At 37.2% G+C, this 26,070-nt stretch overlaps 1 protein-coding gene across 1 annotated transcript in view; it reads right to left on the bottom strand.

The window, feature by feature from the left end:
- Positions 1-26,070, bottom strand: part of GRIN3A (glutamate ionotropic receptor NMDA type subunit 3A) — a 157,507-nt gene that overhangs the window by 44,933 nt on the left and 86,504 nt on the right. The window contains exon 4 of the mRNA XM_004580939.4: positions 5,889-6,034. Within this exon, the coding sequence (XP_004580996.2) occupies positions 5,889-6,034 (146 nt within the window). The remainder of the gene's footprint in view (positions 1-5,888; positions 6,035-26,070) is intronic.

The following is a 26,070-nucleotide window of genomic DNA, read 5'->3' as shown; positions in this document are numbered from 1 at the left end:
AAAGACCGCTTTTGATACTTGGACTATTCATCATTGGGCAGGAAACATACTTACATGGATTTTTAAAAAAAAATTACTTCTTTTTATTATTATCATTTATTATGATACAGTTCCATAGGCCCTGGGATTTCCCTTATCCCTTGCCTGATTCCCTCCTCCCTGAGTTCCTCTATATCATTACTATAGCATAGTTCTTCATACACAGTCATATGTCCATCATTGTGGGCATGGACAATGGCCCAGAGTCCAGCATCCTATTGTCAAGATAGAGTAAACAGTTTCAGTGGGAGTCCATATTTGTCTGGAAGTAGACAAGCATATTGCATTGTATCCTCACATCTGAATATAATAGTCTCCATTACACAGATACTATATATCCCCTTAAATGAAAAGCTACAGTGCAAAATCAACAGGAAGGAAAAAAACCAGAAATTAACAACACCATGAAGTTAAACAACATGCAGCTGAATGACTAATGTGTTGCTGAAGAAATGAAAAAGAAAATCAAGAACCTTCTTGAAGAAAATAATGCTACTGTATGAGCTATGAGTCAGTGAAGAATTTAATCAGAAGAAAGTGTTTTGAAGAGATGAAACTAACAACAAAAAAATCAAAATCCATGAGATATAGTTTCTGCTGATCTTTGTTGATGAGTTATGTCTCTCCTGTAGGCAACAAACAGATGGGGTTTGCTTTTTAATCCAGTCTGCTAATCTATGACATTTGATTGATGAGTTTAAACCATCTACAGCCATATCATCCTGAATGCACCCTATCTCGTCTGGATTTTTTTTTTTCTGAGTGCTAACTGACTAATATTTCCTTTCCCCTTCCTTCCAGGCAGTAAAATAGCAATTGAAAATCCTTTCACTTTTCCCAATGAGTTCCCCAATGGGTTTAGCTTTAGCCTAAACAAAAGCCTCTCCTATCTCTACAGCCGACTGACATTTCAAAAGGGCGTGGATCTTCAGTGGAATCCTGGCAATGAAATAACAATTAAGCTTAAAGATATTTCTTTACAGTTTAAGTGCCGTGAGGCAGGTGTTTGGTATAGTGGTTAATGAAGATGCTTGGGGTGCCTGCATCCCATACTCGAGTGTCTGGCCCTGTTCCTAACTCCAGTTTCTTATTAATGTAGAACCTGGGAGGCTCAGGTAGTTTCATCCCTGCCATCTATTTGGAAGATTCTGATTAAGCTCCTTGCTCCTGGGTATTTTGAAGGTAGTGGTGATCAAGTGGATATGAGCTGTTCCTCCCTCTCTCTGTCTGTGAAATATGTTTGGCTGCCACAAGAGAATGGATTTTGGTAGCTACGTAGCAAAAAGTTGTGATTTTACCAATATTTTACAAATATGTGTGACAGTAATATCACCATGAAAGAAACCGAGGTCCAGTTCAGTTTTTTGAACCAGTAATTCCCGAGATCCAATGCTACTGGTATCCTTAAATGACTGCTCCTGATAAATTATTACAAACTTTAGCTCTAGCTATGGTAAATCTTCTTTCACATAAAGAGGAAATAGCTCACAGACTTTCATGGAATCCTGAGTCAATGAAGAAGTAGCCAGGTGTAATCCAGCTACTTAGCTTCTTGTTGGCCTGAATAATTGCTGCAATTGACAGGGTCTACAATTGTGCCTCCGTCTTTATACACACGCACATGCATGCATACACACACATATGTGTATATACATACATACACATATATATCTTTATATATAATTTCAATAGGAATTAGTTTATTGGGAAACTATCACCTCAGAAAGCAGGGCTCTTGGGAAGTAGGACTGAGCCCAGAGGTGCCTTATGGGAGAGGTGAGGAAAGGTTTAACATATTGGAGCCTATTTTACACAGGCAGCTTCAGGGGTTGTGTCCTTCAGGCAGAACTATGAGAAACCAGGGGGTAACAAGGTGACAGTTTCTTTGTGTGGTGGTAAGAGCATAGAGAGTAACTAAGTCAGAGATAACAAGGACCAGAAAGAAAGGAACAGTGAAGAGGTTCATAATATGCTCTGCTTCTACTTCAATCACTGAATCATGTGGGGGACTAGTTAAAATGTAGATTTTTTTTACAGTGAAAAAATTTATTTATTTTGTTGTTTCATGTTACTGTTACAGAGACTCTAGAATTTCCCTTCCCCTTCCACGAATCCCCACTGATTTCCTCTATTTTACTAAAGTAGTATAGTCCTTCATGAACAGTCAAAAGCCCATCATTCTGCTGTTTAAGTGTATACTGACATTGTAGGTATGTACAATGGCTGAGAGTCCAGCATCCTATTGTCAAGATAAATCTAACAGTTTCATTGGGAGTCCAAATTTGATCTGGAAGTAGAGATGCATACTACATTGTATCTTCACATCTGGACATGATGTTCTTTATTGTACAGTTACTTTACATATCTTTAAATGAAAAGCCATAAAATAAAATAAATAACAGGAAAAAAATAGAAAGTTACAACAGCATGAAGTTACATAATATGCTATTGAATGATCAATATGTCACTGAAAATGAAAAAGAGAATCAAAACCTTGAAGAAAATGATGCTACTGTATGACCTATGAGTCAGTGAAGAAATTAATAAGAAAAAATAACTTTTGGAAAAAACGAAAATAAAAACAAAAATATCAAAACCTATGAGGTGTAGCAAAAACAGTGTTGAAGGGGCTATTGCTTTTGATTTTGCATGAAGGTTGCCTTACAGCAGACAGAATATATGATATTTGTCCCTTTGAGATTGATTTATTTCACCAGCATAATGATCTCTGGTGGGGACATTTAGTTGTAAACGGTAGGATTTCATTCTTTTTGATGGCTAAGTAGTATTCCATGGAGTAGATGTACTGCAGTTTCTTTGCCCACTCCTCTTTTGACAGGCATTGGGTTGTTCCCATGTCTATGATATTGTATATTATGCCCTTGTGAACGTAGGAATACAGATCCCTTTCTCATGCAGATTTCACTTCCTTTGGAAATATTCCCAGAAGTTGGAGAGCTGCATCATATGGTATTTCAATTTTCAGTTCTCTTAGCACTCTCCACACTGACTTAGTGGTTTTATTAGCCTGCATTCCCACAGTGAAGGAGGGTACCTTCTCCTTCTCATCCACACCAGCAGGTGTTGTTAATAGAGCTCTGAATGTAGGCCAATCTTACTGGAATGAGATGGAACCTCAATGTGGTTTTCATTTATATTTCCCTGATAGCTATGAGCCTGAAAAATTTTTCATATCTCTATTAGCCATTTTAATTTGTTCTTTTGAAATGTCTGTTCATTTCCTTTGCTCATTACCTCATAGAGTTGTTAGCTTTGCTGTCACTGAGAATCTGAGCTTTTTGTACATCTTGGCTATTAGTCCCGTATCAGTTGTGTAGTGTGCAAAAATTTTCTCCTGTTCTGTTGGTTGCGTTTTCACTTTGTTGATAGTTTTCTTTGCTCTGCAGAAGCTTCTTAGTTTGATGTAGTCCTATTTGCTTCTTTTGGCTTTGCCTGCCTGTGCTTTTGATGAATTTCATAAAAAATGTTTCCAAATTCCTATATCTTGGAGAGTGCTTCCTATATTTTTCCTAAATAGTTTGATGGTTTCTGGGTGCAAATTTAAGTCCTTGATCCATTTAGAGCTGATCTTTGCATAAGGTGACAGGTGGGGGTCTTGCTTCTGCACTCGGCAGGCTGCTATCCAATTGTCCCAATTTGTTGAAGAGACAATAATCCCCTGGATTATTTTCAGTTCTCTTGTCAAAGATTAGTTGGATGGACATGTGTGGGCTCCCTTTTGGGGTTTCTATCCTGTTCTATTGACCTTCTCTACTTCTGTACCAGTACCAGACTGTTCTGATTACCACTGTCCTGTAGTATTTCTTGAGGTCTGAAATTGTGAGTCCTCCAGCTTAATTTTGATTCTTCAGGATAGCTTTGGCTATTCATGGTCTCTTGCATTTCCAGATGAATTTTTGTATCATCCTTTCTGTTTATGAGAAGAATGTTTCTGGGATTTTGATTGAGATTGCATTGAATCTGCATATTACTTTTCGTAGTATGCACATTTTAACAATGTTGATCATGCTGATCCAGGAGCACGGTAGGTTTCTCCATCTTTTAATGTCTTCTTCTATTTCTTTTTAAAAATGTTTTATAATTTTCATCATAGAGGTTTTCCACATCTTTGGTTAAGTTAATTCCAAGGTATTTAAGATTTCTCTGCTATTTTAAAAGGGACTGTATTTATAAACTTTTTCTCAGCTATGGATTTATTTGTGTATATTAGTGCCATTGGTTTATGTTCATTACTTTTGCATCCTGCTACTGTGCCAAATTCTCTCATGAGTTCCAATAGTCTCATAAAATGCAGATTCTAAGTCAGTAGATTGGGGATGGGATCCAATACTCTAAGTCTCCAACCATGTCCAAGATACTAAGTGGATACCAATTAGATGCTAACTGGAGGCTTCTAAAACTTGGACTGTTATTATTATTTGACTCTCAAAAACCTACTGTTACATTATGATCCCAGCCTAGTTTTAAGCAGTGGTTAAATTCTAGAGATCTCTTATCCTGACTCTGGCACTTGCTAGTTGTGTTACTATGTAAATTTTACTTCTTTCAGATCTTCTCATCTGCGCCTACTTTTCTGATGATGGCTTTCCTCCAGGCTGGAGAGGGGTGATGCTGAGCACGGTGTTTTCTCAGTTAATTGGTCTGGAACAAAGGATGGGCTGAATGAAATTGAATCGCTGGAGACTGCAGCAGCGCCTGGTTTGTCAGCCATTACCACTGTCTGGGAGCCGTTGTCATTTTCCTGGCATCTTATTTCCTCTCTGAGACACAAACTTTCCCAAAAAGAGACAGAAGATAACAAGGGAAGCAATAAAACTGTGAACTCTTTGTCAGACAAAGTCCCTCATATTTTGATGTTTTTGCACAATTAAAAGTGTCATTTCACAACACAGAAAAATCACATGGGACTGCAAATCTGAGAACACAATGCCTTCTCTCCAGGCTCTAGTTTAAAGTCCATACAATCCTTTGGGAGGCCTAGAGCTCTGGGATTTATTAAATTGTTTATTTCTCTTCTTTCCTAAAAAGGCATTTGATATAGCATTGCCTACTTTCCATTGGGAATATTACTGCAGCGAACCATGAAGAGACCATTTTCTTCATGCTGCATGATTCTAGAGAGTGGAGGTTAGCATGTCTGTCATTGTGCTGATGCCAACAGACAGGAGAGAGGATAGTCACCCTTATGCAGTGGTGCTTCTCACAAGTTGTCCATTTCTATCTCCCGGGAAGGTCAGCTGGGCAGAAACACAATTGCAGTGTCCTCTTTTGCATTCAGCTTCACTGACTTACAGGTGTTGATAATCTATGACAATGTGATTACCCTTGATTGTTCTGAGGAGGACGCAGGCATGAGGATCATTATTTGTTCTCTACAGGAAATCTCTAAGATCTGTAAGATTAATTCCATTTCCTTGTGGCAAGATGAGGCATTCCTTGGGCATAGAAATTCACTGTGAAGAAGAGGCTGCCTTGGGACACTTTATCCTCTGGCTACATTCCCTATGTGTTTGATCATTTTAGCAACATTGCTTTCTCGAGTGATGTCAAGCCAGCATTTGCTCCCCCCACCATCTGCTACACTAATGACCCCACTGGCTCTTTGAGCAAAGCGACTGCCAACTTGAGACTATGCAGGTAACTGGAAATCTCGGCCATACAGTAAAGGGCACACGATTCTATGCTGTATCCTGGATCTCACACAGTGTGAGGTATTACTGAACATACACCGGGTGCACTTGTCTGTCATCAAAAAATACAAATGCACCAGCAGCTAAAGGACTTCTATTTCAGCAAGAACACCTTGGACTTAAGGTGTAGATACTCACTTCAAATACTGCACTCCATCAGGGGTAGCTGGCACATTGTATCTTCTCATATATTCATGCATCTCTGGAAAGCTTTGCCTCACATAATCTTCAGCACTGCTTTCCCGAACAGTCCCAAAGCGGAAGCCTTGGGAGGGATGATGCAGCTGTGAAAGGAAAACAAAAAAGTCTTTGATATAAATTGTTCTCAGAGTTGTCTTCAAAATTTTCCTTCACCACTCTTTGGAAGTTAGTGAAAATTTAGAGGTTCTCATGTTTATGAGCAAGTATAAATATGCTCATAGATACGTGCAGATATACGTACCTACTTCTACAAATTTAAGGTTTCACCTTAGTAATGCTCATATGTCCGGAAGAAAGCAGATAGTAACAACAAAAATTACAAACTCATTTTTTAGCTTTATGTTGAGAAACTGTTAGAATTCTTTAGAAACCATATATCCTGTTTGTACAACAGCCTCATTAGTATAAACTGCATATGTGACATAGTACACTCATGTAATTAAGATAATGAATTAAAGACTGTAAATCTCTTTGGCTACAACTATAAAAAATTAAGTTAAAACTGCATTCTGTTGGTGTAAAACATTTGACTCAACGCTGCAAGTATACCCCTTTTGTACTTGTCAGTCTTTATGTTGTATTTCAAGTTTCTTGTGTTTATTTCAGCTATTATGATAGGATTGTTTTCTTTAAGTGGTTGTTTCCCAATGCTGAGTCATGTCATATCTTTGTTCAAAAGTAGTGTACAAAACACACTTAGGAGCAAGAAGGAGGAGTAGACCCAGTAGTGTCAGAGGTCTGTAAGATGCAGGAACTCACAGCGATGACAGGTGATGCATTTTTCATCATTAATAATGAAGTTATGGCACATGACATTTTATTCAATGAAGGGTGAGCGGAGGCATCAATGTGTATTTAAAACCTGGAAAACCACAAACACAACAATGAACTGGGACTGTGCTCATGTTATGAAAATGGGCAGATATCCTGAAGTCAGCTGTATTCTAATACCGTACTTTCCCACAATTGTTACAGTAAAGTCCCTGTATCCTTGTATTGGTTCTGATCTTCATATTGGAATAGTTTATAATTTTGGCCAGAAGTTCAGGAGGTAGGAATCCATGATGGACGTCTTAGAATTTATAAGCCTTGTGAAATCATAGGCAATATTTTATGTCTTTATAGTTTTTTTAAAAAAAATAATTAGGTCTTCAGGTTGTTTACTGCGCAAAGGTTAAGAATTCACTGAGTAGAATGATCAATATCATACCTCAAGATGAATTAGTTTTGAAACGCATGAAATGTGTAGAAATATGGCTATGGTAGAAACTATTTGGCGCATCCTAGAATGTCATAAATGGTATAAATCATGTTTGTTCAGTATGCCAAATGAAGTAAAGGAAGTATTTATGTGAATAATAAAAAAATCTTACATACAGTTTGATCAAAATTAAGTATAGTTCTTTAAATATTGAAATTTTCTCTATGTAATTTTACATTCTTTGGGAAAGAATATATCAAAATATTAGCAATGGTTGTTGCATTGATGCTGAAATTGCAGGCATGTTTGCTTTTTACTTATCTATTTCCTACAAAAAATCCATCACATTTATGAGTAGAAAAATGCTTTGAAATCAGCAAAATACTTCATTCATTCATTCATTCATTCATTCAACATCTATTAAAGGTGTAATATGCAAGTTAGGTCCCTCGAAATTACTGGGGCTACCATGCTATCTATCTATAGTGCTTGTCATATAGAAATTCTCACTACTTGGTTGTTCATGATACTATTTGTGAATACAATGTTATTAGAAAGCACTATGGCATATCTTTGTGTTTAGTGTAACTGCTTGAACTGAACAACTTCTAGTGTTTTATGCCAGTGTGATGGTAATGGGGCAAAAATAATGATAGCTAACATTTATTGAATACTTATTATGTGCCAAACAAGGTTTTTGGTACTTATATACATTATCTTATTTAATCTTTATGATAGCTTCAGAGGGAATGTGCTATTATTACTCCCTTTTACAGATTAGTGCACTAAAACTCAGGGAAGCAAAGCAAGTTGTGTGGGATCACACAAGTAGAAGTAGCAGGAACCACCTTGTAAGCCAAGTCTTTCTGATGTTGAAACCCACGTTGTTATCCAACACATCATCAAACTAGTGTTTCGTGCCGTGCACCTGCAGTTGTCATCATACTGGTTTCACATCATGGCTTAAGAAAATATTGGCATTTTGTTTTCTGTGAAGTAATTCCTAGCTTTTTTTAAAGCTCAGAATTCTCAAAACAGTATATTTTTCATTTTTCTTTGTGAGATTCTAATGGGAAAGATAGCATAACACTCAGCAGTTACAGAATAACAGAACCAGAAAAGGGATCTAAGAAGCATTTGATGTAACCCAGTGAGCCAGCACACCCCATTTTCTGTGTCATTTGAACAGCCAGGAGTATTAGAAAACCTGCATCAAGGGCAGATAATGCAATCCTACAGCTAAAGCAATTGACTTGTATTACAAACAACACCAGGAAGTCTTTGAAAGAGAAGCATTTTTTAAAAAAAGAATTATTTATTTTTATTGGAAAGGCTGGTTTAGAGACAGAAGGAGAGATGGAGAAACAGCCTCCATCCACTGGCTCTCTCCCCAAGTGGCTGCAATGGCTGGAGCTGAGCCAAGCTGAAACCAGGAGCCAGGAATATCCTCTGGGTCTCCCACACAAGTTCAGGGTCTCAAAGCTTCAGGTCAACCTCCACTGCTTTCCCAGGCATCAAGAAGGGAGACAGATGGGAAGTGGAGCAGCTGGGACACAGACTGGCAGGCATAAGGGATGGTGGTGCTTGCAGGTGAGGATGAGCCAGTTGAGACACAGTGCCAGTCCCCAAAGAAGAGCATTTCCTAAAGTCTCAGCTAAATACTTCAATAGTTCTTTCAATTCTGTTTATGTTTGTATCAACTGCCTTGGGGTTTGGGGAAATATCTAAGGTTAAACTATCTATTTGTAAGTGAATTAATGGAATACTGATCTCTAACTAGAACACATGGGGAACAATCACACAGACATTTCCCAGAAAGCAGAGAAGTGAATGAAAACAAATGGAAGCAAACTAAGGCCATGAGCTGTTACATTTAGCTTCAAAACCATCCTAGTGCTGAGTATGTACATTAAAGGTCTGCATTTGTATCTATCTGAGATTGATGCTTTGAATCAGTAATGCAACAGAAGCACTTGACCTGGTACAAAGTTTTCTGGAGCTGGGTGAAAAGGATGCATCTTAATTTGCTTATTGAAGTGAGATCTAGTAGATATTGAAGCATAGCTTCTCTGTATGTCATTATTTTATCAACTTAAAAGTTATGGACTCTGTAATATCAGGTGGCAGCAGGTTGAGGGACATACAGACAATCCATGTATTGTAACCTGCTCAAGTCTGAATCCTTTATAGTAAGGCAAAATGTACTAGCTGGGTATTTTGCTTAAATAATCCTAGGTTGAAGCCAAGATCATTTTATCAATAAGCTCCTATTTGATGATAATGCTGTGTTCATTAGCAAGACTCTGCTTATGAATCTCTGTAAGGTTTTATTTATTTGTTATTTATATTGGAAAGGAAGATTTATAGAGAAGAGAGACAGAGAGAAAGATCTTCCATGCACTGGTTCACTCCCCAAGTGGCCACAGCAGTGGAGCTGAGCAGAAACCAGGAACCAGGAGTTTCCTCTACGTCTCTTATGTGGGTTGATGGTCCCACAGACTTGGGCCATCCTCCACTGCTTTCTCAGTTTATAAACAGGTAGTTGGATCATAAGTGGAGCAGCTGGGACACGAACTGTTTTGCCCATATGAGATTGCCGACACTTGCAGGCAGAGGACTAGCTAGTTAATCCATTGTACTGGGCCCTGTTAAGTACCTTTTAAATCTCTGCTTGAATATCTCCTGTGACACAGAAATCATTCCTCTCAAGGTGCATCTTCTGAATGTGAAAAATGACTTTAACACCCCACTCAACCAATCTATTCCATTTTCATATAAAATAATGAAACAATAGTGAATATTTCAAACATACACTACATGCTAATATTTTAAAAATGAAGAAATTGCGATTTTTAAAATTCTATCAGGATCTGAAATTTAGAAAGGCCTCACACAGAATTTGGGTTTTGATCTGACTCTGACTTGAGGCCTTTACTTACCCTTAGCTAGCATTATGATCTACAGTTTATAGACTGATATTATGGTGAAAGTTTTGATGAAATGTTAAATAATACATGCATATCTGTGCCACAATATAAGAGGCATTGTAATTATGGTCAAACAAAGCATAATGTATACTAGACACCTGTTTGAAAGGGGCACTATTGATAATTATGCAGAGATAATAGATGTACTAGAACTGCCCAGGAAGAACAAAAATGTATGCCTACCTTAGTTATATTCACACTCGGAGCATTAGCATACAGGAAATCACGGCTCCAAATTATATTGTTGAACCCTATCAGGTAATATTTTAGTGTGAATTAATGAGTACCTCATATGCTAGAATGGTTTTTTTCCACCTGTTGTTTCTATTTTCATCTGTAGAAACTGCCTTCCTTATTTGAAGGTAAACAATTTACTGCCTCACCTTTCCAGTCCGAAGAGCTCTGTTAGGTCAGCTAATCTCTAGATAACAACATATTTGATCTCATGTTTGCTTTACATAAGCTTTAGTTCAGGTTCTTCCAACAACTTGAATGATTGCATCAAGTTGTTTGTACAGAGTAGAGGTCAGCAAACCATGGCCCGAGAGCCAAATTCAGCCTGCTACCCTTTTTTTGTAAATCAAGTTCTATGGAATACAGCCATATTCATTCATTTATATATTGTGTATTGCTGCTTTTGTGCAACAGTAGATCTGAGTAGGCTTAATAGGCTAATGCATTTACTATCTGACCCGAACAGAAAATACTGGTAGTCCCTGTTACAAGCAATATGATTCTAGCTTCTTGACTCTCATATTTTAAAATCTGCTGCTCTATTCTGAAATCCTAGTGGTCACGTACAAGAGTCACCTTTGCAGGTGAATGGACAGAGGCAGATACAGTCTTAACAGGGTTCCAGGCAACGCCTTGAATTAAGTATGATGACACTTCTCATTTCTCATTACATTGGGGTATCAACCTTACAATCTAAGTTCACTGTTTCTTTCTAGAACAAGCAATGGGAAGGCTTCAGTAACAAAAACTGAAGACATAGCATGAAGCCCATGTCCCAGGGTTGGGTGCTTTTGGACCAGCCTTCACAGTCCTGTGGTTGTTAGAACTAGCCTATTCATGCCATGAAGTATCTACTCACGTCAGCTGAATTCTTTGGTTCTTTCTGTCTCCTTCTTTGTGTTTCCCTTCATTCCTCATCCTTTAGATACAGGCTTTATGTATCTACCTTCTCACCAAAGCTGAAGTTATTTATTCTTTCTATATTACATACTCCATTATTTTAGTAGCACTAATAGCTAACCTTTATGGAGTCCCTTCTTCATCCCAGAAACAGTGCCAAGATCTTATATTTATTACCTCATTTATTCTTCACAGAATACCTGTGTGATGTGTACAGCCATGAACCGCATTTTAAAGATGGAGTAACTGAAACTCAGAGTAATTCAGCAACTTATTCAAGGCCATACCACCATATATTGGCAGATCAAAGAAATGAATACAGAAAACTGAGAATTTACACAATCTGTCTACAGTTTGCTTCTTCTTACTGTATTTTTTTTTTTTCTGATAAAATACACCTGCCTTCAGGAAAGTTTCTTTCTTTCTTTTTTTTTTTTTTTTTTTTTTTGAGAAGTTAAAGGTAAGAATAGGCACTCCTCAAACCTAATGAACAATTTAATACAAAGGTCTAGTTCCAGTTTACAGAAACAAGACCAACAGCCCACACCCTAACCTCTGAGACTTGAAACAAGATGTTTGTCATAGTTACAGAAACAACAGTGACAAGAACAGCAACATTTAAACTGTGATATTTACAAAACACACCCATGCCTATTATTCCATTCGCAATGCATAAAAATTCCAATGATTTCTGTGTTGTATTCGTAAAAGCTAGGAAACAAGCCAGATAAATGGACTAAATTCCATATTTAAGTCATTCATTCTGGGTCTTATTGTGTTCAAATTCCTTTGTTCAACATCTAGCAACTTTGATGGTACCTGCACTGGGCCCGAGACCTGTTTTTTTTCCTTTTTCTCACTGTCCACACATTTCATCTTCCTCCCTTGCATACAGACATTTCTGATTCCACACTGTCCGTTTCAACATTTGTTTTTCCTGCTTAACTTGGCTTACAGATGGAAGGGAATGGACTAGAAGAGTCAAGATCACGAGACTGGAACAGTACAGATCTCTGGTTAGAGGAAAGATGAATAACTGGAGAAGAATGTAGAGATGATCTTAGTCCATTTATTTGTACAAATAACAATATAACTATTTTTATTAAGCATTGCTCATGTGTCAAACAGTATACAAGCATCTTGATTTGGATTATACGTTTTAAATCTCACAATAATGATAATAACCAACATTTGACATCTCAACTTTCACATGAGAAAGTAAGATGAGTTTGAATATTGTTTTCCAGGTAACTAAGCTAGCATGTGTAATAAAGTGTTTTGGCTTTTGTCTGATTTTAATCTGATCCCAGAGCCATTGTATCTGGATGCTATGCCTTCTTTATCCTAATCTATACAAAAGAAACTTGGACTTGTCATAAGAATAATGAAGCAGTGGCTAGCCGAAAGTCAACAACTAATGTAAAGGTGCTCTTGAAAAATCCTAACCTAGATTAAAAGACTGATAAAATAATACCTATTTCTTCTTCAGGATATCCCATGTTCTACTAGATGCTGAAATCTACTACTTATAAAACTATGTTTCCAGTCTTAGTTCCTTTTCTAAGGAATGATTTCCTGAATTAAATTTCCTCGGCAGTGTCCATAAAATAGTATTTAAATTCACATTTACTGAGCTGTTGAGTGATCTTGCCATCTTTCTCCCTGACTTACTACTACAAATATAAGGCCTACTGATATGATGTCCACGTAATTTCTGTCTTTAGATACAAATGTTCTGTTTATCTTTGGTTACCTATCCCTCCCTGTCTTTCATGCAAGTTATTTTGGCTTACTTCTTCTCTAACCCTGGTCTCAATGTCTTTTTATTTTATTCATCTGCAACAGTCTTTCATTGTCAGTTCACTGAACCACTTCCAATTATCTTATTGAAAAAAAATCTCCCTAAAGTCCCATTTTAAACAGACACATAGACCACTGGAACAAAATAGAGTCCAGAAATAAACCCTCGCCTTTACAGCCAACTAGTTCTCAACAAAAGTGCCAAGATCACACAACAAGGAAAGGCCAGTCTCTTTAGTAAGTGGTCCTGGGAAAACTGGATAGCCATATGCAGAACAGGGAGATTTGACTGATTTCTCACACCACATGCAAAAATGAACCCAAAACGAATTTTGTAATGAAAGACAAGAGCCCAAAACTAAAACAGTATTAGGAGAAGACAGAAAAAGCTCCGTAAATCTAATCTGGACAATGATTTATTTTGAATGTGGTTTGAAAAGCATTAGCAACAAGTAAAAAAACATCAATAAAGAAGAGATCAAACTAAAATGCTTCTTCACAACAAATAAAACAATGGAGTTTAGAGACAACCTTCAAAAGGGGAAAATATTTGTACACACTACATTTGATAAGGGGTGAATATCTAAAATACATAAGGAACTGAGATAATCAATAGCAAGAAAACAATGCTTTAAAAATGGATAAAAGAACTGATCAAGTATCTCTGCAGAAAGGATAATCAACTGACCAACAGGAACATGAAAAAATCCTCAATGTCATTATTAACAGGAAAATATAAGTGAAAACCACAAAGGGAGAACTATTTATGATAGGACAACTATTTACCCAAATGAAACGGAATCAGCATATGAGAAAATTATTTGTACACCCATGTTTATTGCAAGTCAATTTATAATAGCTAAGATACAAAATTAACCCAAAGGTACATTAGCAGATGACTAGACAAAGAAAATGTGGTGTGTAATACACTGTGGGATACTACTGAACCATAAAACAGAATGAAATCCTATGCTTTGCAACAAAATGGATGCAAATAGAAACCATTATTCTTGATGAAATAAGCCAGTCCCCAGAGGACAAATATCAAAAATTTTCCCTAATCTGTGATAACTAATACACAAAATACGAAGAATATAATCTATACTAGTAAAAGCATAGGATGCAAAAGGATACCCTTTGGCTAAAGTGAAGAAAAGAGTGTATCAAAGAGGCATTTGCATGTCTATGTTTACTGTAGTGCTGTTAATAATATCCTGGATACGGATTCAATCTAAATACTCATCAACTGATGAACAGAAACATATATATATATATAATATATATATCATACACATATGTTATAAAAATATACATACATGCCCAAGAATATACACACACACACAATGAAATACTATCCAGCCTTAGAAAAAATCATGAAATCCTGTCATTTACCACTTCATGGATGAACCTGGATGTCATTATGTTAAGTGGAATACGCCAGAAAAAGAAAAGCAAATAGTATATGATTTTAATCATATGTGAAATCTAAAAAAAAAAAAATTGATCTGATGAAGTAATGAGAAGATTGGTGGCTACCAGTACTGGAAAAGTTGGCATGCGGGTTGGGAAATTGCTCAATGAAAGAATACAAAATTATAGTTAGATATGAAAAATAAGTTCCAGAGATTATTCAAAATCTGATGATTATGGCTAGTGATGATATATTCTGGAAAGATGTTGAAAGTAGATGTTAGGTGTTCTCCCTAGAAAATGAGAACTTGGTATATAACTAAATAGCTAAAATGACAGTTGTTAGATATTTCTAACCATCTTACAGTACACATGAAATGCTTTCAAGACTTATGTTACACATGACTTTGTTGGTTCAAAAGGAGAAAATCCTGAGAGAAAAGGAGAAAAAAATATTTTAACTTTATGTTGAGTAAACTTTTGAAACCAACTTTACATTTCCGACTAATTGTTTCACTATCTGTGCTATCAATAATAGGAAAATAATAATTGTAATTATCGTAATCACAAAATTGCTGATGAGAATGCTATACAGTTCAGCGTAGGTAGGCAGTATTAAAATGCTTCAGATGTGCTTGTCTATACTTGAAACACCTTTACAATAATCCCAAGAAACCTATGCCATTCTGCTATCCCTGTCTTTTAAATTGGAATTCTGAGGCACAGAACACCTGATTAACTTGTCTAAATTGATGAAGCCAGTGGGATAAGTCTTTGTGGCCTGGCTGTTTACATTTCTGACCACTCTAGTACAAAGTGCACAAGTTTTAGATTTTTTTTTTAAAAAGACTTCTGTTTTTTCTTGAAAGTCAGAGTTACAGAGAATGAGAGGGACAGAAATAAAAAGAAAAATGTTCCATTCACTGGTTCAATCTCCAAATGACTAAAATAAGCAGAGCTGAGCCGGTCTAAAGCCAAGGACTTCTTCCAGGTTTCCAAGTGGTTGCAGGGGCCAGTGGACTTGAAAGCCATTCTCCACTGCTTTCCTAGGCCATAAGCAATGGGCAGTGTAAGTAGAGCAGGACTAGAAGTGCAGCAGCTAGGACTAGACCTGACACCCATGTGAGATGGGTGGAATAGCTAGATATGCCACGTTGGAGGGGTGGTGAAAGGTTTTGGTTTTACTACCCATTTCCTTACCTTTGTAAGACTCTGTTGCTTTATTTGCAAAATGGTTGCTGCATGCATAGCTAGTAGCCCATCCTGAGAGTTTACTTAGCCCCTACCAACCGTTTAAAACAAGTGAAGTATCATTTATGGTGATAATTATGGGGTAGGCCTCCATATTTATCATCTTATTTCAACCCTGCTGTGTCCCTTAGGGATAAATTCTGTTAATGACCACAGTTTATGAATGTAGGAAAAGAAGCTGAGAGACATAAAATAGCTGCTCAGGTTCCTCAGTTCTTGCTTCCGGGTTCAGTATATATATTCCTACTGACTGTAGATCCCCACAACCATGTATGACATCATCTCATTTCGGTTAGGGGAGGGGTAGCATTGCTGCATGTTGACTAAAGCCAATGCCTGTGATGTGGGCATTCCATATGGGTGCCAATTCAAGTTTATGCTGCCTCACTTTAGATCCAGTTTCATCATAATGGTCTGGGAAAACCAGTAGAAGATGATGCAAGTGCTTGAGCCCCTGATACACACACAGGAAAGTTGGAGGAAGCTCCTGGCTTCACCCTGGCCCAGCGCTGATATTGCAGTCATCTGACTAGTGAAACAGTGGGTGGGAAATCTCTGTCACTCCCTCTCTCTGTGTAACTGACTTTCAAATCAGTTGATGTGTAAGAGGTCATCTTACAGAGATTTTCAAAAGTGATTATGACCAGGAAGTGTTACTTTAGAACCATAACACATTTCAAGTATGAACTCTCCACAAGTGGAAGAATTGGGGCTTGAACCATGTCAGCTGAGGTCAGGACTGATGCTGTATAGTTTCTGATTAAAAGGAGGAGTCCTTTAAGTCAATGGTGTGAGAACAACCCTAGATTTTGTTAAAGTAAGTGACTTACTGTACAGCCAAACTTCACGATGAAAAATGACCCATGGTGTGTGGTGGAACTCACACTTCTTTCTTGAGTCATTGCCTATCACTGCAGTACTGTAGCTTGCAGACTGAGCAGGCAGTAAGATCCTTGCTGAAACCAGAGTCAGCAATTCTGGGCTGATTAAATGCAAATGACTAAAAATAGTTATAAATTTCCCTTCAGTCTAGTGATGTAAGCCTTTTGGCACAAATCTACTCAAATCTTCATGGCAGCGGAACCCTTTTAAATACCAGTTTTCATTTCACTAACAATAGAATTAGATATTAGAACATGTCCAATTTGGCTTTCATTCAAGGTGGGTTGGTTGCAAAAGTAGCAGTAGGAGGTTTAGCCTAAAGGTCAGCAATATCACAGTATAGATCTCAGCAAAGCACCCACTTAGAGAGGGTGTTTACTCAAAACATGGCACAAACAGAAGGATTAGTTACTTTGCTTCTTGTCTTGTTTTTCTTTCCAGTTAGCTTGTGGGGGATGAGTTAGCTCTTCCTAACTCATTTGCAATGGCTGAATCGGCAGTCTTTGCTTTGGAGTGCTCAGGAGATCAGTGGCAGAGCTACTATGCTGGAGGATCCCTCAGTAGCTCAGGTCTGTCTTTTGAGTAAGTGATTCAGAAGCAGAGGATGTCGGTTGCTTCTCCCACCTCTCCCCAGGGCAGCCTGTCTCTTGCATTCCTTCCAGCTTTTCCACTTGAGACCGTTTCCCAGTTTATGATTGAACTGCTGTTTGCTTATCTTTCTTTTTTCGTTCAGCACATTTGCGTCTGTTAAATGGACCACAGGAGCAGCACAACCAAAGGTGCATTTTGCTCTGTGAGCCAAGCCTCAGAGGGCAGCAGTCAGCTAAGTTAAAAGGCATTTTCATTTTCTTCTGCTTTCTTCTTCAACTCTGAGAAATGTTCACGCAGCAGTGATTTAAAAATGCAATGATTTATACATTTTCAGCTGAGAAAAATGAGGATCAGTGAGATTTGGCAATTTGACTTAGATTAGACAGCTAAAAGGAGCTGTGCAGCATACATATTGAACATACTCCAATTGTGTTCTATCTCTGAAACTTAACATAAAGATCAATTCTGTTACCTCTGTCTTGACAAAGGAATCCTCACAATAAATGAACTAGAAACATGAATAGAATGGTTGTTGTTTAATGTGTAGAAATTGGTTAGGTAACAAATGGAGGAACTAGCTAGTAGCTAAATTCTTTCTCTGGTCACTAGGTAGAAGCAGGTGTATGAAGAATGACAAGCACAGAAAGAATAAAAGTTGCTCCCAAACCTAAAAATTACTATGTGAACTACCTTACACCATCATACAAGTTATATGTATTTCATTGGTTTAAAAGCAGTTGTGACTGGTGGCTATTAGATTGGTTTAAAAAAATCTGTTACATGAGTAATCATAAAAATAACAATTTTTAGCTAGGAAAATAGATTATTCTGGAATCACAGAACACCTCAAACAACCAAACTAGTTTTGCAAAGAAGAATAAAACTAAAGACTCCATATTATCTCATTTCAAAATAAACTGCAAAGCTATAGTCACTAAAATGTAGTACTGAAAATGACACATAGAACAATGAAACAGAACTCAGGCCTTTCTTTCTCCCTTTTCACTACTCATTGTCTGATGTGTTTCAGATAAGTGAGCTCATTTGTAAATAGACCATTTCTTTCTAGAATTACGGAATGTTACATCTAAGGTGATGTGAGAACTTAATTAAAGGATTTTAATTATTAACACATAGAATACCAATTGACTAAGGTGAAGCCTCTTGTCTAAGAACAAGGACTTAATTCAGCAATGTTGGGACCAAAATTTTGTTTCCAGGCCCCTGAAATGATAATGAAACATATAAATAAAAATAAAATGTGAGTACATTGATATTTAAGAGGTACAAATTGAATAGAAATAAACCTGAATCTCTTGTTTTTTTAAAGATTTATTTATTTTTATTGAAAAGGCATATTTATAGAGAAGGAGAAACAGAGAGAAAGATCTGTCTACTGGTTCACATCCCAAGTAGCCCCAAAGATGGAAATAAGCTGTTATGAAGCCAGAAGCCAGGAGCTCTTTCTGGGTCTCCCATGCAGGTATAGGGTCCCAAGGCTTTGGGCTGTCCTCAACTACAAGTTTCCCAGACTACAACTAGGGAGTTGGATGGGAAGTGGAGCAGCTGGGACATGAACCAGTGCCCATATGGGATCCTGGTGCATGCAAGGTGAGGATTTAGCCATTGGGGCGCCAACCTGAGTGTCTTCTACATCATTGTTTGAATTATTGAAGTGGATATAATAAAAAAAAACTTTAACTGGTTTCACTTTATGAAAATCTGCAGGCACTTATTCATTTATTGAATTCTGTAAGTAATTAATAAGTCTATTCTCACTGTAAAAGCCAAAAAAGTTTTTATGGTACAAAACTTGTTAGTATCTGTTTTTTCTCTTTGGTTTTACTACTTGTTTCAGAAGCAGTCACTGAGCTCCTCTGAGAATTCTTGGTCTCACATCACTCATGTGTCCTCAGTCCTCAGCAGAGTTTGATTTACAGATGTTCTTTTTTGATTACATCCTGGAAAATGTCCCAGCTTGGTTTAGACTATTGTTTTGTCTAAGGAACATGAAATAGAAGTGTAACCTTTAGTGCGAAAAACTGCAATCTGTGTGACTTCAGCCTCTTAACTTCTCATGAGAAATCTTTTAACTATTTGTCTATTTTCAGCTAAAGGAATTTAAAAATATCTTTGCTACACTCCCTCCTTACTTGAAACAGCTTGGAGTGTAGGAGAGGAGTTGCATGTTCACAGTGTTTGCAACCAATTGGTCAATGTTTAAGACTCCATTTTTTCTCTCCTGTTTAATTCATACTCCTTGCTAACTCACCATCAGTGTCATGCCTCTCTAACTCTAGTTCCAGCTATGTGACATGTTTTGGCTGCCAGAATGTCAACAGACACTGACCTAAGCATAGTCTTGTGAGAGTGCTTGCCTTTTCTGCTTGTGTTATACTTTTTCTATCTCCATGAGACAGATATGCCTAGGTTAGCCTATTGGAAGACAAGATACATGGAGCAGTCATGTCCTTCCAGAAAATTATGGAGGCTACCATTTCACCCCCAGATACATACATGAATCTAGAATAGGTCAGCTGAAGCTGGCAAATTTGAGAGCTACATGAATAAATTTTGTTGCATGCTGCTGCTACTGGTGATGGTTAGGTGGTAACTGACACCGTGGTAAAAACTGAAACAGGATTGGTTGTCACTAAGTCCAAAGCTTACATCACTTAGGCCAACCTTTATTTTAGCATTGCACACACACTGTTATCCTGACCTGGAATTTGCATTTCATTTGGGACTAGGGGAGGCTTCCTGAAGAAACCTACTATGCCTCCTTTAAAGTGAAGTTGGTTGGTACCCTTTCCTTCCAGTAGACTTCTTGATCTGCCCAAGCAAGCATTGATCGTCCTTGTGGGTACCCTCTCTTCCACATATTTTTACTATGTCACTAATCACAATGTTGTAAAATTACTTATCTACTTGAATGTGTTTCTGAGGGACAAATGTTTTACAATGGCTCATCAATATTTTGAAATTATATTAATTGATAGAAAACAGAACAGAAAAAGAAAGTAATTCTTTGATAAAATATTTTAAGTTTTTTGATTTTGTCTCGTATTAAGTAAAATGATAGGTTCAAGAACAAAATTTACTGTGCACAAATATATGTATAATCTTTGCCAGTTAATGGTCCCAATGACTAAGAGATAAACTACTTCTATTCCTGCAGAGAAAAACAATTAACAAGAGTGAAACCAGATGATATAAAAGAACATATTCAAGAAAGGAAGATAACAATGATACGATGTAATGACAAATCAGGTGGGGGCATTTTTGATAAGGTAACATGGATACTGACATTGAGTAGTCAGTAGTTTTATTGAAGTGTTTCAATGTTGACTACACATTTTTTGAGTACAAGGATTGATATTGTTTTTATTCCCTGCAGACTTCACACAGAGAATAGCTTGCTGGTTCATTTAATTACTTTATTAATGAGGAATGTAATAAGTTCACAGTATGTGTATGTGTGTGTTATCTTCTCTTCAGATTATAAAATTTATGATACATTCTTGGGTTATTATAAATTTGTAAATTATACAATACATTTCATACTTTTGGTAATATTTCTGAGCTTCTTCTGAGATTTCCTATTTTAAAATGGTCATAAGCTTTATTTTAAAGATGTATGCCAAAACATAAATCTGGGCTGCTGTGAATGTTGGCTGTAATTCTTCGTGGGCAAGTCAAGGATTTGTTTAGTCCTGACCTACAGATAGAGGTAGGAGAAAAAACCAACCAGAGTAGATACTCAGGCCTTATATCTGATACAATCTGTCCTTTTTTCATCTGGCCACCCGAGTTCTGAGATTAGAGGAAATGATAATCTTAGAGGTTAATAATCATTTATAGAAATGTTTTTTTAAATGAGCAACAGTACTCAAAGCACAAATTATATTTAACGTTTGGTTAGACAGAGCATGGACACTGGTCAGCCATCAGGCATTGTGCTCAGGGAATTTTACATAATGTCTCTCACATTTGCCTAAGGACCATGGGCTGTGAGTAGGCATCATTTTACTTCTTGTTTCTTAGGTGAGAAATCTGAGGCCTGTTGAATTAAGTAGCATATCACAAAGCCTAGATGGAGATGTTGCAGAAACAATGTCTAAACCCAAGATTTAGGCTTCTAACAATATTTCTAGATTTTTTTCCAGCAAGTGTCTGTTGCATTCTAGTATCTACATAGGTTATGGGAACAGAAAGGTGATTAAAATAGCATAGGCTCATTCTCATGATGTGCTTTTCACAACGCTTTATGAATCTCATGAGAAAAAAATCAAAGTAGAAAGAATGAGTATGAAGGAATACTGTGTAGCAGTTTGTCTATATTGTCACAAGTGCATTTTAATTACATTTCCATAGTTTTTTTAAAGCTATATCCATTTATTGTTAATAACTTAAAAGGTATACTGACAGAGACAGAGGTTGATCCAGCCATCTTGCATCTGATAGTTCGTTCCCTAAATGCCCACAAGAACCAGGGCTGTGTTAGGCAGAAGCCTCAAGCCTGGAAATCCAGCTGGAAACCCAAGGGCTTGAGCCATCACCTGCTGTCTACCTGGTGCGCATTAGCAGGAAGCTGGATTGAAAGTGGAGCTGGGACTGGAAGCCAGGCACTCCTATGGGGTGGTGGGCATCCCAAGCAGTATTTTAAGTGCTGTACCTAACACTCCAGTTTTTCCATTTCAGAGGAATAAATTGTACATTAAATTCCAGAAGAAGCAGTAGGTCCCACAAAGGTGCTGTTTTCTAGTGATGGAGTTCTTTGCCATTACACTGAGCAGGGATCTGTGAGAGTAAGCCCTATGTGATGGCCTACAGCTGTAGTTCATGGTTTTCTCAACTTCCCTGGACCAGGGGCTTGGACTGAGGCAGCCTTGTTACCTTTAGCGTTTTCCTTTAGAGAAAACTAGTTGAGTAAACTTGTCTTTTATGGTGCTCAATTTTGTATCAGTGTTTAGTTTTTATGTATTCAAACTTTCATCTAATATGCATAATTGCTGAAAGAAAAAGGCTGTGGAGCAGCCATGAATCATGGCTTTTAGGGGAATGAACACTGCAGTTAATGTTGCAAGACAGCTTCCATTACAATCTTCTGTTTTCACAACCTTGTGTTTTATTTTAAGGGGAGAATGGGGGAGTCAGAAATTTCCTTTGAGCTGAAGTTTTCCCTGGTTTGACTCAGCCCAAGGTGATTTTGAAAATGAAACATTTGCACAAATGCCTCCATTTATTTTTGATTTATTGTATTGAGAAAATGCTGTTTTACTTTACTCCAAGCATTATTAATACATACAAAATTTCAAGTATGAATGACTATTAAAGCTTCAGTCACTGTATGCCACTTTTCTCAGGAAAGCAAGTCAGGTTTTAACAGAATTATAATTCTTCAAAGTTGAAGTTTCTTCTTTTTATAACTAAAATATTCAATGCAAAATGGATAAAACACTTGGTTATTTTCATAGTTTCACTGCAATGCTTGCTTAGCACAAAGCTTTTCGAAGAAATAGATAGCTTTCATTATCTTCACATTCATTGTGAACTCTGAAGTGACAAAATGCATCTAAAATACTATGTATGCTATTGAAGTCTACTAATCAAGTTTTTCGTTTTTTAGCTTTAATCTCCTAAGCGTGTCTCTTAGAATGGCACAGTATTGAGACGATATCTAAAAATGTTACCTTCTTAGTAAAACCAATTTTGGATTAACAGGATTACTAATTATTATAATAAAGCCCAAACCAATGCTTCCTATATTTAAACAGCTGTATTTAAAAGTTGTGGCACGTATTTAAGAAAGTGTTTTGTTCTATTGGTTTAATCTTTCTCTCTTTTTAAGCATTTATTCATTTTTTATTTGAAAGCTAGATTTTATATATAGAGAAGAGATACAGGGTGAAAGTCTTCATCTACTGGTTCGCTACACAGATGGTCAGAAAGGCAGAGCTGATCTAATCTGAAGCCAGGAGCCAGGAACTTCTGGGTTTCCCACACGGGTGCAGGGTCCCAAGGACATGAACTGGCTTCCGCTGCTTTCCCATGCCACAAGTACAGGGCTGGATCTGAAGTGGAAAAGCTAGGATATGTGCTGGTGCCCCTAATGCATCCTAGGGCAGAGGGTTAGTTTAATGTGCCACCATGCTGGTCCCTGATTTAATATTTCTAATTTTTTCCTTTCACTCAATCTTTTTTTTTTAAAACAGATTTATTTATTTTTATTACAAAGTCAGATATACAGAGAGCAGAGACAGAGAGGAAGATCTTCCATCCGATGTTTCACTCCCCAAGTGACCTCACCGGCCGGTGCTGTGCCAATCCGAAGCCGGGAACCTGGAACCTCTTCCGGGTCTCCCACGTGGGTGCAGGGTCCTAAATCTTTGGGCCGTCCTCGATTGCTTTCCCAGGCCACAGCAGGGAGCAGGATAAGTGGAGCTGCCGGGATTAGAATCAGCACCCATATGTGATCCCCAGGCCTTCAAGGTGAGGACTTTAGCCACTAGACCACGCTGCCGGGCCCCCTTTCACTCATTATTGAGGTAGTTTGACATTTGGGAATAAAACCTTTCTAGCATCTGTTTTTCATTCTACATGGATGGGTTTAGATGACTTAATTTAGGCTAAATTTTACTGTCAGCACATCTAGTCTCTAAACAGAAAATTCACATTAAATGTGACAAAAATGAAAATTGTTTAAACATGGAGAATAACATAATCATTTTCAATGATACTGAAATATTATTGAGGGGGCCGGTGTGATGGCATAGCAAGCTAATAGTTTGCAAGAGCTGGCATTCCAATTAAATGCTGGTTTGAGTTCTAGCTGCTCCACCTCTAATCCTGATCACTGACATTGTCCCTGGAAAGCAGCCAAGGATGTCCCAAGCCCTTGGGCCCCTCTATCCACATGAGAGGCTGGGAAGAAGCTCCTGGCTCCCAGGCTCAGTTCAGCTCAGCTCTAGCTGTTGGAGTCATTTGTTGAGTGAACCTGTGGATGGAAGAGCTCTCTCTGTCAAAATCTGACTTTCAAATAAACGTATTTAAAAAAAACATTAACTAAGGAATGCTTTAAGAAGAAATATTATTGAGAAATGACTGGCATAGTTAGTAACTCTAAATGTTTTCATTTGGTGGTGATTTTTGCACTTTCCATAAAAATAATTTACATTTTCAACAGATACTTGTTTTGCAATGAGTAATCCCATATTCTTTGTTAGAATTCTGTGTCCTTTCTTATTTTTTGCCATCTTAAATATGCTTTGAATATTATCTCACACACAGAGCTCTCATGTCCTGGTTCACTTCCCTAATATCCTCCATAGAGTGTTGTGTTAGGCTGAAGGCATGAATTAAGAACATATTCTTGGTTTCCTATACAGGTGGCAGGGACTGAAGCTTTTGAACCATCATTTCTACCTCCTAGTATGTGTATTAGCATAAAACTGGAATTAGAAGCAGAGATAGGATTTGATCCTAGGGACTCAATGGGAAGACTGCATCCTAAGTTGCACCTTACCCATAGGTTAAGACCCACCCTAAAGTAATCTTTTAATTAAATTCCCCAACAACGTTTTGAACTCTCACTCATATTAGGTTTTGTACTATATGAAATATACTTACACACAACACATCAATATGAATTGGACATATAATACATACATGAAATATAATATATTTCATATATGGAAATATATATATGAGAGAGATTTATATACTTTTTAAAATTAATTTGGGGCTATATTAAGATTATATTAAGATTCATTTCTTATTCTTTCCCATTTTTAAAATTTAACACATTTATAATCATCCTAGTTTGGATCTTTCTCTCTGTTTTCTTTACATGCTAGGAAGATTTTTTCCCCTCTTTTCCTTCATAATTCTGATTCCTCATTTAGAGTTCATTCCTATTTATTTATTTCCACAAACAGGCCTTCTCTGTGCTTCATTCCCAACCTGACCATGGTTGTTCAGTTGTCTGGAAGTGCTTTTGGCAGAGCAGAGCATCCAGCTCATCATTATCACACTCAGCTCAGTCCTGTGTGCATTTTCTGTTTAACTCTCCTGCTAAAATGAAGATTCTTTGAGAGCTGGACTCGGAATCTGACTTGCCCACTACTGCAATCATAGTCATCTTCTTGGTATCAGACATATGGTGACTTAGACATATTTATGGAAAGGGTGGATGAATGAATTGCCAGCCTGCCATTCTCATTAAAAAATAATTTCTGTATTTAAAGTCATTAGTCAATATGACTGGGCATTTAATATAGTTTTTCCTGCAATTGCTATGGAAGACAGGCTAGTTATGGTACTCAATAGCTGAAAGCATTTCAACAACTTTTGCCCATGGGGAGCTATAATTTCACCTTATGATATCATAAACCACTCAAGATTTCATGTAGTTACCAGAACCTTGGGCTGAAATTATAACCCTGAAAATCCTTGCTGCCTATTAGTCATTTGGTACATGACACAAAGCAAAATATATCCTGCATTCTTGAACTTCAGTTTGACTCTGATTGTATTGACTGTTTGACTTCACATTTGACCTGGAAAATATTCAGCTCCCTGAAAGTTAAGCCATCTAAAATCCTATGGTAACTCACAAATGTCAGAGATGCACCAAAAGTTTGTGTTGAGCAGTAATTGGGTGAACATATTACGAATTTCTTTCATGTTTTGATAAGTATTTTTCTCAAATTGCAAATTACACTCTTGAAAATGTTGAGCAAATCTCAGTAATTGTGGGCATTCCTAGGGTTGTACACTTAAAATATTTTTGAATATAGCTTATATGAGGCAATATGCTTTATTGAAAATTGTGATGAATCTGACATTAGGAAACCTGGACTCT

Source organism: Ochotona princeps, chromosome 14 (genome assembly GCF_030435755.1).
Source record: "Ochotona princeps isolate mOchPri1 chromosome 14, mOchPri1.hap1, whole genome shotgun sequence".
Taxonomy (NCBI): Eukaryota; Metazoa; Chordata; class Mammalia; order Lagomorpha; family Ochotonidae; genus Ochotona; species Ochotona princeps.
The sequence above is the reverse complement of the archived record's forward strand: the minus strand, read 5'-3'. Positions and strand labels throughout refer to the sequence as shown.